The sequence below is a fragment of the Lepidochelys kempii genome, chromosome 27, assembly GCF_965140265.1.
Source record: "Lepidochelys kempii isolate rLepKem1 chromosome 27, rLepKem1.hap2, whole genome shotgun sequence".
Taxonomy (NCBI): Eukaryota; Metazoa; Chordata; order Testudines; family Cheloniidae; genus Lepidochelys; species Lepidochelys kempii.
The window spans coordinates 16,726,916-16,742,689 of NC_133282.1; the positions used below are offsets into that span (position 1 = coordinate 16,726,916).

The 15,774-nt window shown below is 54.9% G+C and overlaps 1 protein-coding gene across 1 annotated transcript; it reads left to right on the plus strand.

Annotated features, from left to right (window-relative positions):
• Positions 1–2,678: 2,678 nt before the first annotated feature.
• CDC6 (cell division cycle 6) lies at positions 2,679–14,607 on the plus strand. Its single transcript, XM_073325665.1, has 12 exons — positions 2,679–2,719; positions 3,864–4,060; positions 6,300–6,557; positions 6,643–6,842; positions 8,295–8,470; positions 8,892–8,998; positions 9,358–9,497; positions 9,685–9,785; positions 11,189–11,253; positions 12,186–12,400; positions 12,772–12,912; positions 13,435–14,607. The coding sequence occupies exons 2-12, from the start codon at positions 3,880–3,882 to the stop codon at positions 13,522–13,524; spliced, it is 1,674 nt and encodes a 557-aa protein (XP_073181766.1). The 5' UTR covers positions 2,679–2,719; positions 3,864–3,879; the 3' UTR covers positions 13,525–14,607.
• Positions 14,608–15,774: the final 1,167 nt, after the last annotated feature.

Genomic DNA, 15,774 nt, shown 5'->3' on the forward strand with positions numbered 1-15,774 from the left:
GAGGTGGCAGGGCTGAGTGGACGCAACAATGGCATTGAAGCTAGAGTCAAGTCCTGTCCCCCCACTCCCTTTCTGAAAATTCTGCTTAGGAAACTTCTCAGAGCTGGGCACTACCCAAGGACTCCCGGCTTGCAGGGCAGCAGCAGCCTCTGGCCTAGTGGCTGAATGAGTAAGAACCCCACTTCCTCTGAGTAGAGGAATTCTGACCCAGTGCGTGCCCTGAACCCAGCTCTGTCGCAGCTCCCGGAGCTTGTCATTCTAAATTCTCCTCGAACTAGGGCTTCCATGAAGTCTGCGCGTGGCTGCTTCACCATAATTAAGGTAAATGTTCTGTGGAATGCTAATCATTAGTGCAGATGAGCACAGAGCCAGCTGGCACCATCACTGCCTGCCCAGTTTGCAGTACTGCCTTCAGATTTTAAAAATCCGCTACTTTCTGATCCACATAACTCCACGGCTTGTGGCCGGCTGCAGCAGGTTTGATTCTCCAGTAATAGGTGCTTAGAGCTGGCTGCTATTTTTCTCACGGGGTTGAGAAGCTGTGCTGTATAAACGGTACGGTACTGCCTTTTGATCCCGGAGACCTAGGGTCTAGTCTCAGCTCTGTGACCTGGGCAAGTCCCTCTGTGCCTCTCCCCCGCATCTGTTTAGATTATAAACCCTGGCTGGGCAGGAGCTGTCTCATGCATTGTGTTTGTAAGGTACCTAGTACACCGGGGCTCTGTTCTCAGTTCTCTGAACCTCACTACTATAGTTCATAAGAGGAAGATGTAATGTGTGCTCTTATCAGTTCTCTTTATTTTCTGGTCTGTGGGGAGGAGTGGAGGTGGGCCAAAGAGAAAACTTGGTTAATATTAACTCTTATCTCTGGGCACCTTGTCCCAGTTTGCATTTAGCAGGCTTCTTTAATAATACACCCAGGGCTGCTGACACCCTGCCCATCAGCCTTGGAGAGAGACTTAGATTTGTTAAAAGGGTAGGTTTAAGCATGCTTACAAAAAATACCTGAGTGGGTTTTTGTTTGTTTTTTTTAGTGGTAATGGCCCTCCAGCGATAGTGCGGGTAGCAGTGGTATAAATTTCCAGCCTAGCTCCTCAGCCACAGAGAAGAGGCTTCAGTCACTGGCTTCTCTGTGTTATGCCTGCTGAGGTAGGCTATGGATACTTGATCACCATAACTATCATGCCATAGCAGTCGGGGCTGGATCTGCACCACCCGTGGAGTTTCCTTAAGCAGCCTTCTGCCTCCCTGTCCTGTTACTAATTAATTAGTGATATAGTTAATTGTAGGGACTGTCCTTTTTCCTCAGCAGTGAGTGCAAATGTTTTCTCACTTTGTTGGGGCTACGTGCTCATGCCTTTGCTTTTCGTTGAAGGAGATGGATATGTGTGTATTGCTAATGGTATGGTCTGGCTCTGGTCCCTGAAGAAGAAGAGAGCACTACCCTTTCCAGTGGTGGTTGGATGGTCAGATCTTCCAAAGCTTGAGACCTGCCTGTGCCTTCCTATCCTGCTAACTCACCTGCCGGAACTGATCCAGGAGTTACAGATACCGCCCTTCTAATAGGCTGGGGCTAACCTGCTGTGTTCCTTGGCGGGGCTCACCAAGGGCCGAGCCTTGCTGCAGGAAGTAATCCTGCTCCTGGGTGGCTGTTAGAGCTGTGATTCATCTCACACTGGGAAAATAGGCAGCAGGTCTTCGCACAACCCACAGTCAACCTGTGGAACTCCTTGCCAGAGGATATGGACAAGGCCAAGACCATGACCATAACAGGGTTCAAAAAAGAACTAGATAAGTTCATGGAGGATAGGTCCATCAATAGCTATTAGCCCGGATGGGCAGGAATAGTGGCCCTAGCCTCTGTGTGCCAGAAGCTAGGAATGGGCAACAGGGGATGGATCACGGCCTGATAACCTGTCTGTTCATTCCCTCTGGGGCACCTGGCATTGGCCACTGGCAGCAGCGAGGACGCTGGGCGAGATGGGCCTTGGCTCTGACCCCGTGGGGGCAGTTCCTATGTTCTAAAAACCCTCCACCCCCGGTGCTCTGACGAGTCTCTCTGTGGCTCAGCCCCCCACTTGCTCCCCAAACACAGGGCTCCCTACGCCCCCCTCCTGCTGCTCCCAAGCCTGCATTTTCCCTCTCTGGCCCTCAGCCCCAGCGTCCAGCCCCGGGCGTTTGCAAACCCCCCGCGCACGTAGCTGGGGGGGGGACAGGGAGCGTCTGCCTCCCTCCCCAACAGCAGGGGCCCCTGGAGCTGCTGGCCCGAGGCCGTGGCTGAGTCCGCTCCTGCCTGGCGCCGCTCCGGGCCGGGCTGTCCCTGGGCCCCCCCGCTCCAGGGCGTATCGCAGCCGCCAGCTCCTGTCCCGCGCGGGCTGTCCGTCAGGCCCAGCACGTGTCTTTCCCCGGGGACTCCATCTCCCGGCATGCACTGCGCCCCGTGAGCACGCGATGCGGCCTCAGCTCTGCCGCATAGGCTGCTGGGAGCCGTAGTCCTCCGCGGGGGCCTCGGTTTCCGGGAGGGAAGGGGGAGGGGGTCGCGGCGGCTCCCTGGGCGCTGATTGGCTGCCGGGCGGCTCGGCTTGGCGCGGAGGCGCGCGATTGGCGGAGGCGCCGGGCAGAGGAGCCTATGGGGCGCGTGGGCGGGGCTGGTTCGGGCCGGTGGCGCGAAGTGAGAGGGAGAACGCTGAGGTGTTTGGCGCCGAGCGGCCGGAGCCGGGTGAGAGAGGCGTGGGGCCGGGTCTGGGGGGGCCCGAGGGGCTGGGTTGGGGCCCGGTTTGGGGGGGCTGATGTGAGAAAGCGGGGGGGGGTCGTGGTGTCTGGTTGGGGGGGGCTGAGGTGAGAAAGGGGGTGGCGGGAGGGCGTGGTGTCTGCTTTGGGGGGGCTGAAGTGAGAAAGGGGGGTCGTGGTGTCTGGTTGGGGGGGCTGAGGTGAGAAAGGGGGGGCGGGGTGTCGGTGGGGGGCTGAGGAGAAAGGGGGGTGGCTGGGGGCGGGGGGGCTGAGGTGAGAAAGGGGGGTGGCAGGGGGGCGTGGTGTCTGCTTTGGGGGGGCTGAGGTGAGAAAGGGGGGGCGGGGTGGCTGGGTGGGGGGCTGAGGAGAAAGGGGGGTGACTGGGGGCGGGGGGGCTGAGGTGAGAAAGGGGGGTGGCAGGGGGGCGTGGTGTCTGCTTTGGGGGGGCTGAGGTGAGAAAGGGGGGGCGGGGTGGCTGGGTGGGGGGCTGAAGTGAGAAAGGGGGGGCGGGGTGGCTGGGTGGGGGGCTGAGGAGAAAGGGGGGTGACTGGGGGCGGGGGGGCTGAGGTGAGAAAGGGGGGTGGCAGGGGGGCGTGGTGTCTGCTTTGGGGGGGCTGAGGTGAGAAAGGGGGGGCGGGGTGGCTGGGTGGGGGGCTGAAGTGAGAAAGGGGGGGCGGGGTGTCTGGGTGGGGGGCTGAGGAGAAAGGGGGGTGGCTGGGGGCGGGGGGGCTGAGGTGAGAAAGGGGGGTGGCAGGGGGGCGTGGTGTCTGCTTTGGGGGGGCTGAGGTGAGAAAGGGGGGGCGGGGTGGCTGGGTGGGGGGCTGAGGAGAAAGGGGGGTGACTGGGGGCGGGGGGGCTGAGGTGAGAAAGGGGGGTGGCAGGGGGGCGTGGTGCCTGGTTGTGGGGGCGGGAGGAGTATTCCTGGCGAGTGTGTTCTTGGCTGAGTCCCCTGGCTCCAGCCTGCTCCTGTGAAGGGGGTAGCCGGGGGCAGCTCTTCCAGCTGCCCGGGAGGGTCGGGGGTTTCCCATCTAGCTGCTGAGCCTCCCCCCTTCCCCGCCCAGCGTTGTGTGGGGGGCCGGTGCCCCTTATGGGGAGGGGATGAGTCTGAGGCCAGTGGTTCCCCTGCCTCCCAGGTATCGTGTGGCAGCCATGCCCAGCACCAGGTCCCAGACCCAGGCTGCTATTGACTTCCCCCGGAGGAAACAGCCCAGGACGCCTGTCGCACGCGCTGGGGCTTACAGAGATGCCACATCGAACCCCACCAGGGTGACTCTCCTGCCTCTCTCACCCGGGGAGACGGTCCTGCCGCTGAGCCCCCGCAAACGCCTAGGTGAGGTACTGCCAGGGGACTTACCCTGCCCCCCACCTCTTGCAGGGCCAGAACCTTAATGAGTTCAGGGTTCCTGGCTCCCAGCCCCACGCTTGGAGCTCACCATTCCCACAGGCGTTACCAGGCTGTCCCCTACGCCCCACAGACAGCAGGCTTTCTTTTCCTTTCCACCTGGAAAAAGGAGACACTGTGATTGCTAAATGCCTGAGAACTGGGCCTTGTTTCTTGGGTAGCAAATAACTACCTGGTTGGTCATCCTGGGGGAGGGGTGGCAAACACTCAGCCCATGGGCCAAGTCCAGTTCTTTTGCATCTCCAGAATCCAAGGGCTTGTCAACGCTAGAAAATTTTGCCCCTTTAAGTATGTCAGTATAGTTAGAGTGATGCAAGCCTCCTCATGTGGCTGCATATATAAGGCACTTCTACACTGATGCAACTTCAGCCACACAGGAGCTTAGACCTGTATAACCATGTCAGTAAAATATCACGCTCCTAACTGACACAATTATATCGGTAAAACTTTTATTTCCAACCCCCCACCCCAAATACCAAAGAGCGTGTCAGTTATGAACTGTGTGTAACTAAGGCAGTACTGACTCAGGTCTCAAGACAGCCTAGACCAGCGGTGTCCATTCCCCACTCCACTCATCACTGAAATATTCACTCTTAGGGTCCTAGATTATTTTAGTGGGTGGAATAGGGGAGTGGAAACGGAGCCCAGGGATGTGGAGGTGGGATCTAGGGTTGCCAGGTGTCCGGTTTTCGACCAGAACGCCTGGTCAGAAAAGGACCCTGGCAGCTCCGGTTAGCATTAAAAGTCTGGTCGACAACGCAGCAGGACAAGGCAGGCTCCCTGTGGCTACCGGAAGCAGCAGCATGTCCCCCCCTCCTGATCCTATGTGTAGGGACAGCCAGGGGGCTCCATATGCTGCCCCTGTCCCAAGCACCAGCTCTGCAGCTCCCATTGGCCAGAGCCCCCTGGCTGCCCCTCCGCCTAGGAACCAGAGTGGGAACATGCCGCTGCTTCTGGGAGCTGCTTGAGGTAAGCGCTGCTTGGAGCCTGCACCCTGACCCCCTCCTTCACCCCAATCCCCTGACCCAGCTCGGAGCCTCCTTGTGCACCCTGAACCCCTCATTTCTGGCTTCACCCTGGAACCTGCAGCCCCCTCAGAACCTGTACCCCCTCCCATACCCCAACTCCCTGCCTCAGCCCGGAGCCCTCTCCCATACTCCAAACCCCTCGGTGCCACCTCAGAGCCCCCTTCTGCACACCAAACCCCTCATCCCTCGCTGCACCTCCAGTCAGAGGCCTCACCCCCTCCCGCATCCCAACCCACTCAGCCCGGAGCCCCCTTCTGCACTCTGAACCCCTCAGCCCCATGTCGGAGCCCCCTCCTGAACCCCGGAGCCTTCACCCCCTCTTGAACCCCAACCTCCTGAGCCAGCATGGTGAAAATGAGCAGATGGGAGTGGGGGGGCGGTGCGGTAAGCGTTTTTGGTTTTGTGCAAGTAGAAAGTTGGCAACCCTAGTGGTACCTAGGAGTTGCTGCAGGGCAAAGAGATCAGAGAAGTGGGAGAGGAAGATGGGGAAGGAAGGAAACGAGGCAGGAATAGTGCTGTTTCTAAAGGGCAGCAAGTTTTTCCACTAAGTGATGATGAAAATGACAAGACACTGAACAAATAAGCCAGGGTGACCGAAAGCTTAGTCACTGCATAAATGCTGTTACACTTTTAATCTGTGCCAGCCTCTGCTGAGGTCAGAAGTGAGACGTGGTCCTAAATGGAAACCACTGCCCAGGGATTGCAGTGAAAGTTAACACCTGTGTTAGACCCAGCAGGCTTTTCCTGGGCCCTGTAGACTAAGGGAAGTTTCCCCCTCCCTGAGGCCAATGCAGGATTGTTTTATTGTCTTAACCCAGCCTAATATGAAGGATCCCAAGCAACAGATGAAACTGCTCCCCTGGGAGGCTGGCCCACAGCTGGATAAGTCTGTCTCACGGACCTTTTGCTATTATCGGGGCTAAATTTTCCCCTTGGCCCATTAATTGTAGTTACCACTGCTGGGTGCCATTCTAAATTTCTCAAGGGGTTGACATCCTAGCCTGTCTTTCAGAGCGTGCCTTAATCCTGCAATGTAAGTTGGTCCCTTGTCACGGCATCCAGATGCCAGACCTTCCTCCAGCCATTTACCTCTCCATTGGCCCCTGCTACCTATTGAACTTGACGCTTCTCTCCTGTAGGTGATGACAACCTGTGCAACATCCCTCAATCACTGCCCTGCTCCCCAACAAAACAGAGCAAGAAGGAGAATGAGCTCCTATCTGCCTCTCACAAGGGGCGATGCTTGTTCTTCAGCGAGCAGCCAACGACTGAGTCTCCTGGCAAGAGGAAAAACTTGGTGCCATCCCCACTCCACAAGCGGCAGGAGACCCCAAGAAGCTCGGAGCGCTCTCGTCTCAACAAGGAACCTGTGTGCAACCAGCTGTTCAAGCAGGAAAGTAGGTGTTGATGCAATGTCTGGTAGAGAACAAGCCCCAGGGCAGCTCCGCAACCTTCTCTGATGTGTTTCTTTATCTGGCATAGGCACTTGTTATCAGCAGGCGAAGAGTGTTCTGCACACGGCTGTCCCTGACCGGCTTCTTGCCAGGGAGAAGGAGACTGATGCTATCAGGCGGTTCCTGAAAGAGCATGTCTGTGGGGAGAAACCTGGCAGTCTTTACATCTCTGGTGCTCCTGGCACTGGAAAAACTGCCTGTCTGAGCAGAATCCTGCAAGACTTCCAGGTATGGCTGTGCTTGGAGGTTCAGACACCTGTCTCAAATGCTCTGTTATGGATGTCAGTGTCTCTTCTGTAGCTACAGCAGGAACATGCCTACTTGCTATAAACCCAGTGTACCCCCTACCTTTGACAAACAAAATCTGATCCCCATGAAATCTTTCTTGGGTGATCTTATGTGGGATGGATTTTCCTGGGAAGCGTGAGGCAAATCACACAAGTGGTTCGGAGCATACAGGGAAGGGAGCAAACAATGGGGTGACTTTGGTTCTCCGGCCCCTCCTTAAGGCTGCTCTTCTGGCTCACCACAGCTCAAACACTTTGGCCTTAATGTTTCATGTTTGGTTTAATCTGCCATCCCCAGTCAGCATTAGCACCTCTTATTACTGCAGTTTGGGCATGTCGTAGCTCCATGTATGTGCAGAGTAATCTACGAACCCTGGTCCCTGTCGTGTGGTGCTTAGTCTGGTTCAGGCAGTTAAATGCAGTGCATGTGGAGGGGGAATAACGAGATAGAGCATGTGCAGAGTGGGGTTTGAGGAGGAGATAGTTGAGGGCATTTCCTCAAGAAGAGGGGAAGATGCCATGAGAATCGGAGTAGGAGAAAGGAGTAAGTGTGCACTAGATACGCTTCAGGTGCACCACTGTAGAGTAGACTCTTCCTACAGAGATGGAAGGGCTTCGTCCATTGCTTTAGTTAATCCATGTCTTTGAGAAGCGGTAGCTGGGTTGAGGGAAGAATTCTTCCCCTGCCCTAGCACTGTCTACACGGGAGCTTTGCTCGGCTTAATTACATCTCTTGTGGATGAATTTTTCATCCCCCTGAGTGATGTAGCCAGCTTGATCTAAGGCGATGGCTATGCTACAGAGCTTAAAGCAGCACGGCTGCTGCACTGCTAATGCAGACGCTCTAAGCCGACAGGAGAGAGTTCTCCTGTCAACTTAATTACCCCCGTCCTCGTGAGCGGTGGTAGCTCTGTTGGCAGAAGAGGTTCTTCCATCAACGTAACCCTGTCCACAACAGCGCTTAGGTCAGTGTGACTTGCATTGCTCAGGGGGGGTGGCTTATTCACATCCCTGAGCAACATAACTTATACCGACTGAAGTTCTAGTGTGCACACAGCCTGAGTTTTAGGTGTAGACCAGGCCTGAGGCCGAGGGACATAATGGGGAGAGAAAGAGAGACAAATACAACACCTTGAAAGTGAGGTTGGGAGGCATGAATTTGCTGTGATGATGCTGTGGGACTGGTGCACTGGGAAAGGGAGCTGGCTGCTAGCCAGTCTCCGCTCTGGACAGACTGTCAAAGCCTGGGTCAGCTGAGCTGCGTTGTCCTGTGCTCCGGTGCGCTGATCTGCTTGGCTCGCCTGAGCCTTTGCCTGGCGCAGGAGGGTGAGTGGGATGGGATCTGAACTGTGGCTCACTGGCTCTCTAACTCTCCCTTTTCTCCCTGTGGCAGAATGAACTCCCGGGCAGCAAAACCATTGTCCTGAACTGCATGTCCCTCAGCAGCTCCCAGGCTGTGTTCCCAGCCATAGCTGAGCAGATGGGCCAGCAGGGGGCATCCAAGGTAGCTGGGAGAGACTTGGTGAGGAAGCTGGAGAAGCAGCTGACAGCAGAGGGGACGCCCATGATGTGAGTACCCTGTTCCGAAACTCTCCTGAAGTGTTGTGAGCCAGAGGCTGGGCCTGTGTGATAGCTGTGTTCCCAGCCAAGATTCCCCTAGTCATTGCAGCTGGTTAACTGCCAGAAGAGGGAGCTGATCGGTGCCTCTCTGCACCCAGGGGCTGAGGGCTTGATTTTCCAGAGGTGCAGAGCATTGCCAGCTGCAGTGGAAGTCAGGAGGAGATGTGGGTGCTTGGCATCTTGGGATAACCAGGCCCTTATTTTGTTACTAAGTACAGGCTGTGTCAGGGAAGGATTGCACCCTGCCTCTGCCATGCCCCAGCACAGAAGGGGAGTGCCCCGCCATGCCTCAGCAGGGGCTGGTTAGTCTCCATGCCCCCAGGGTAAAGCCTCGGTGCTGAGCTGGGCTTTCTTTCCTGCCTTTGCATAGCGTGCTGGTGCTGGATGAGATGGACCAGCTGGACAGCAAAGGACAGGACGTGCTCTACACAGTGTTCGAGTGGCCCTGGCTCATTGGCTCCAGGCTTGTCCTCATCGGTAAGTGTGTCAGTTGTGCTGTGACAATGCTTTGGCCTGGTGCTGCAGGAAGCTTTGTGTCGGAGTGCCCTGAGGGGATGGCACGTATCCACCCTCCTGCAGGAGGTGCCCTGACATTTTTCCTCTTGGAGAAAGCTGGGGAAGATTATGAAGCTGGTTTCTGGCAACAGAAATCAGCCTAGTTATAGTAGCAAACCTATCACCTGATAGGTGTGTTTAAAAACTGCCCTTGCCCAGCCCCAGGATGCATGATCGATGCAGGGCCTTGCACATGATATTCTAACCCTGGGCTTTGGAAGATCTCCCCACTCCCTGTTAGCCTAGGCTGCCATTCTCAATAGCCTCAATGTGCTTCACAGGAGTGGCCAATGCCCTGGACCTCACGGACCGGATCCTGGCCAGGCTACAGGCCCGGCCCAAGTGCAAACCCCAGCTACTAAACTTCCCACCTTACACAAAGGAGCAGATTGCCTCAATCCTGCAGGAACGGCTGAGACAGGTAAGAACCCAGGGACCAAGTCCACATGGGCTCATCCCCTTCTCTGGGGAACAAGCTTAGACTCCTGAGCCGTTATACACAGAGATCTGGAACCAAACGAGCAGCTTTCTGGTGCTGTATTGGACCACCTGAGGCTTCTGCAGTGGAGACCTCTCCATAACTGCCCTGTGCCCCGTTTTCTTGGCAGGTGTCTGGTGATCAGGTCCTGGACAGCACTGCTGTCCAGTTCTGTGCCCGGAAAGTCTCTGCCGTTTCGGGAGATGCTCGCAAGGCACTGGATGTATGCAGGTAAATGCCGCCGCCTTGCCCTGCTGCCTCTGAAGGCAGGCTCCTTACCCAGTGTCCTTTGAGCGAATGTGACTTAAGGCTCCATTATGCCGCTGCTTCCCTGGCATTGAAAGGAGGGCTTGCATCACTCCAGGCATGCTGCCTCCTGACCATGTTAATGTCTGAGACGTTCGCAGTCCATTACCTATGGAGGGTGAGACAACGGGCTGCTGCCAGCCCTCCCTGCTGTGACTAGAGATTGGTTAATTACATTTGTATTGCAGAAGGCCCCATTAGCAGCTCTCAAGCAGGCTTCTTTATGAAGCTGAACCAGTTTTTCTTTCAGAATTTTTTTCTCTCCTCGTTCTTTCTTTCTGGGGCTGTTTTCCTCCTCCAGTTTCATTGTAGGTGGGACTTCTCTACCGCACTGGGGACACTTCCTTTGCTGGGGCACATCACTTCCAGAAAGGGGTGCCAGTTAAGCCTGTGCCAAAGGGTACATTCTGGACTATCCTGTTGCTTGGGGCTTCCGCACTGGCACAAGGACAGGTGCCATCCTGAGCTGGGAGTGTGGGAGAAGCAGGGCTGTCCCAATAGGAAAACAGCTGTATTGGAGGGACATTGGCCACCAGTTTGGGCCCAGAATTTGGGCTGGGAGGGACTAGGAAAAACTTACACTAGAATGCTGTAGAAGTCAGGTTGCTCCCCCCACCCAGATCTGAACCTTCCCCTGCTATGCTGGCCACCCAAATGCCGCATCATCTTGCCAGGCATGCAGTGGTTCTCTTGCTTCCTTTTGTGGTCCACTTCTTAAAATCAAATGATTTCCTGGGCGCCTCCTCTCCCAGCCTCCATCCATCAGTGACCCTGCAGCAACTAGAGGATTTTGTCTCATTAGGGCCATGTTTAGAGATGAAAATGAGCTCCTGTTAATGGGCTGTGTGCTGCTGTTTGTATCCCACAACTTCTGTATTCATGCTGGTTTAGCTTCTCTCCCTGGGTGCAGGGCTTATTACTTACTGGCTGTGATACTGCCTGCCCGGGAATTCTTGGGAGATTGGGTCCAGCCTTCTGGGAGTGGGGTGGGGTGAGTTGGTGCCTAAAAAGTGATCACAGCTGAAGGAGGGGGTGCAGCAGTCCCATAGCGGCATGACCCAGGCTGCAGCTAGCAGTGAGCATCCCTGCTTGGAGACGAATGGATGCCCCGTTGTTGTTAGGGGACCATTCTTTAGTGGGGCAGTCAGGGGGGTCCAGGTGTGGGGCATGCCATGGGGATTTACCCGAGTCCATGCAAACCCTTCATGTTCCAAGCTGCTCTGATTCAGTGCAGAGGGGCAAGGGTGCTGCTGGCAGGTCTGGGGCGTTAGGTTTTGACAAGCCCCAAAGGCTCAGTCTAAAGTAGCTTGCGTAAATCTGTGTCCTAGGCGAGCCATTGAGATTGTGGAGTTGGACGTGAGAAGCCAGACTGTCCTCAAACCACTGCCTGGCTGTAAGTAGTTGCCGCCAGCCTGAGTCAGGAAGCTCTGCACTCTTGGCTTTTATTTTTCTGTCAGTCTCCTCGACCTTAATTGTAGCCTTCCTTGCCAATGGCGTGTTTTGCGCATTACTGGAATGGAACTCCCCAAGAGATTGAACAAACGCCTGGCACGCAAGGAGCTTTCCTTCCAGCTCTCTGGAAGCAAAAGCCCTGGATGTGAAGGTCACACCTGCTCTTGTCTCTGGGGCTGGCTTTAACTAGAATGAAAGCACTTAAGTGTAGGTGTGAAATAGCAGCTCCCAAAAGGGGGCGATAGAGTGGGCGGGAGAGCTTGGGATAGGAGCTGTGGAACCTTTCCAAGTGCAAGCTGTACATAGGGGCTGTGCGTGGGGGGGTATTAGCACAGCCGTGTCTCAGCCCGTGTTCCAAAGGACTTCAGCCCTTCCCCTTGGATTTTTGGCTGCCATATGCAGGATGTGCTGCTCTTAGGGGTGGCTAAAACATCCCCCACTCTTGGGTCCTCATCAATTTTGTGACCATATATATAGAATATGAGTCTCTCTCCCACTACTCCTGGTGCTTCAGACTATAATAAGATGAAGTTTGCTTTAAAAAATCCGCTTTTCTTTGCACCATTTTATGCCGCTGGCATTTTGCCCTGCCATGTCCTAACAGCGAAACTAGATGGATCAGTTTCACTTCCTGGTTCCCACGCACTGGCCCAGGGCTGCAGGATTTGGGTTCCCAATGCGATGGGGGAGGAAGGGATAGTTACATCCCACTCAAACCCATGGCGTCTGACAACTCGGACTTGACTGAGTTGCCTTTAGCAGTAGCCAATACACTGTGTGTTCTGCCCTGACCTATTTCCTGTCCTTAGTCTTGTATTGCTTCTATATTGATCAAACCACAACTCCTCTGACTCAGCATTGTCTGGCCTACAGGTAAATCGCCCACTACATCTGCCTCGGTTTCCCCAGTTCCTAGGAGAGTTGGGCTCCCACACATATCCCAGGTGATCTCAGATGTGTATGGTGACAGGATGGCCCTGGGAAATGATAGGGCCAGTGACTCCTTCCCCCTGCAGCAGAAGATCCTGGTCTGCTCCCTGCTGCTCCTAGCCAGGCAGCTGAAAGCCAAGGAGGTGACACTGGGGAAGGTGAGTCAGACCATTGGGTTGTACGGCTAGACGATCCTGCAGCAGAAGCTGAGCTCTTTGCCTCGTGCCCTAGTCCAACGGCAGTAGGTTGGGGGTTGCAAATCCCTGGGAAGGACAGTCTCTTCCACCTCACTGGTCCAGTCGTGAGCCCCACTGGGCATATGATGTGGGCCAGTCTTGTTTGCTCTCTAGCAACTCCCCGGCAGGTGCTCAGAGTGATGTTGACACATTCTGGAGGGGGAATTAGGTCTAGCCACACACCTGGAGATGGTCAGCCCGGGGAGGGTGCTGAGGCTTGCTGGCACCTGTGCATCTCCCTCACCTGCATTCAGTGGCTGTGGGTAATGTCTGCTCCCTCCCTCCTCTTGCAGCTACATGAAGCCTACAGCAGAGTCTGCCAGCAGCAGCAGATGGCAGCTGTAGCCCACTCCGAATGCCTCTCCCTCGCCACCCTCTTGGAATCCAGGGGCATCCTGGCACTGAAGAAAGCCAAGGAAGCCAGGCTCACAAAGGTACCCCTACAAACCATGCTGCTTTTTCCCCATGGACAGGCTCCAAAGGGAGCCGCTGCAGAAGGGGCGTGGCTGTGACACACAGGCCTTGAGGGCGAGCGGAGGAGAGCACTGGAAAATGCAGGGTTAGCTGGGGAGCCAGCAGGGTCGAGGAGAACCCTGAAGGGGGCATGTACAGCAGCGGAGGGCTGCCCTGACCTTACAGTTAGGTTCCCAGACCAGTAAGCTCTGTCGTGGGGACATTTTAACTCCTGGAGGATCTGACACCGACCGTTCTCGGAGGCGGGCTACAGACGGAAGGCACTAGTGCTTTGCTCTGGTGGTGGGCTAGGTGGGCCAGTGCGGGAGTGGCAGGATAGCAGGCTATTGTTGGTCAGCTGCACGGGGGCAGTTCCTGTTGGTGCTGCTGCTTCTATGGACTCTGTAACATCGGGTGAGGGTTTGAGTAGCCTGGGCCGTGCTCATTGGCTACCACGGATGCTGGGCAGGTCTGTGTAGTAAGGAGCCTTGTCTCTCCTCCAGGTTTCCCTGAAGATAGAGGAGAGGGATGTGGAACATGCCCTCAAGGACGGCGTCTTGGTTGGAAACATCTTGGCAGGGGGGCGGCTCTAGACTCATCTACCTTGATGCCTCTTTTTCAAAGGGATGTGGCTCTCTCCATATCTTATACAAATAACTGCATGGGCTCCGTTGTCCGCGGTAACAACCTTTGCTGAAGGTCACGCTGAGCCATGGCAGTGGAGCGTTTAAAAGGATGAATTTGATCTGCCTTCATCTCACGGCATCTTGTTATAAAGCTGCCTCGTTTGTTTTTAACTGTATACTTGTTTTTAAACATGCTGCCGGCTGAGGTGGATAATGCCCTGTGTCGGAGACAAAGCCAAACTGACCCTCCTTGTGGTGGATTTTGAACTGTTTGGGAATGGCTGAAGGCCCTACCCTCAGCCTCTTGCAGGGCTTCATCTCCCTCTTGGATCCAGGATGTTTGCTGGCCATCCTGACATCCTTTCCCCACAACCTGCACGTACGCCATCATGTTGCCCTTTTTGAACAGCTGGAGATCAAAGAGATGGTGCTCAGGCAGCAAGAGTCTGTTTGGAGAAACGAAACCATTAGCAGTGCGAGAGGCTGCAGGAGGAAATGAGATGGCAGGCGCTGCGCTCCCAACCCAGGCTCCTTTGAAGTCTGGTTATTTCCGCGTAGCAGATGTCGCTCTTAGTGAGGCTGAATGTCTCTGGGGCTCGATCAGGGCTTAGTATGAAGCCCTGAGGGCTGTGTGTATCTTACTGTTCAAGCTGTGGATACATTTATTCCTTCTTCTTTGTGGCATTATGAAGAGTCACGGTAGGCCTCTTCCAAAAGACCTGGTTTCTTCTCCCCTTTCCTGCGCAGTAGAACAGAACATCTGTCCTATGACCCCACCCAGCCTGCATCCTGCTCTGCACATCGGAGGTTCCTAATCTCACCGTTGGTTTTTAATTTGATCTACTCTTTCCTCTTCCATCCCTCCCCCAACCCCTTGTCCCGAAGAAGTGACCCACTTCAGACCTTGTGATGTATTCGCCCTTGGAGCAAGGTTTCTCCAGCAGGGGGCATTCTTGTAGTACAATGACCGGTGCTTCTGTCGCCTGGAACAAGTTTGTAAAGTTTGAGGAAGCTGTATTGCGTGTGTGAGGCCAAACAGCGTGGGGATTCTGGGCAACTCCTTCTCCTATCTATTTTTAAATTAAAAAGTAGCCTTTCTGGGTTGAAAATGACTTATTGTCTGCACACAGTGTCATCTGTTTGTAATGAGCCTCTTGTGAGAGCATAGACCAGACAAATGTGTGCCAATGCAGTGAACATTTGGCATGTGTTATGTCCCTCCCTAACCTCTCTGTCCCCCACATCTCCCAGGTTAGAGCTGCCCTTGGGTGGACTCACTCCTGTAGCAGATGTGTTTTGAAAGGCAGGTGCAAGGACACAACTCCACTGAGAGACAGGCCCAGCTGTATTTACAGGTTGGGAAACATAAAAAAGCCTCCACTCTCACTGATGTGTGGCACTCTCTGACCAGCTCGACAGACACATTGAAACTATCCTCCAGTGCTGAGAAGACACAATTACATTTTCTGCAGCTTATGTTAAAAATAATACAGGCTTTGACAAAATCGTAGCTTGCTTGATAGGCCAGCTATTCCTCCCCCTTCTGGTGCCGTCCTCAAAAGGGGTTCAGTGGGGATGTGAGACTGATGCTAACTTGTCTGGAGCCCCTCTGCTATCCCATGGGGTGCTCCGATTCTCCACACACATTGCAGGGAGGGGTAAGCTGCCACCACGCATGGCCAGTGCAGCATGTGGTGTAATCAGTGGGAACTCTCTGATGCCCACTGTTTTAAATGGAGTGGGATGTATGGTCCCCAAGCAACCCAGGTTCCTGGCTACTGGAACCCATCTAGGCCCTGCGCTACAAGGAGTTTCTGTGGTGCTGTTCACCCAGTCTAGTCCATTAGCCTTTGCCATTCTCATAGCAGGTGAATAAAGAAAGGGGAGGTGGCCTGAAGTAGGCTGACTGGCTGTACAGTGAATGCTGGAGCCCCCCTGTTCCTGCTATCAACGCTTAAGGGGAAGGGGTGTGTGGATAGCTTCTACCTTTTCTAGGATCTGTGCCCCTCTAACAGTCACCCAGTGTGGAAAACGCCAGTGGGCAAAGTTAAAGGGCTGCTGGTGAAGATGAGCTGTGGTCTAATAAGAAGCAGGCTCGGAGCAGGATTGAGAACAGATGGGAGCCTTGATTTAAATGGCATTTTATTGGCTGTGGAGACCTTGAGAGAGACAGTTGTTCCTGCAGCTACTGTCTGTACTGGGTCCAGTGCCAGATGG

Bases quoted from the DNA above. Each gene is read 5' to 3' on its own strand.
- CDC6 (XM_073325665.1), top strand. From the start codon at position 3,880: ATGCCCAGCACCAGGTCCCAGACCCAGGCTGCTATTGACTTCCCCCGG. The intron at 8,999-9,357 runs GTAAGTGTGTCA...TGTGCTTCACAG, and splicing joins CTCCAGGCTTGTCCTCATCG to GAGTGGCCAATGCCCTGGAC. The intron at 9,786-11,188 runs GTAAATGCCGCC...TCTGTGTCCTAG, and splicing joins AAGGCACTGGATGTATGCAG to GCGAGCCATTGAGATTGTGG.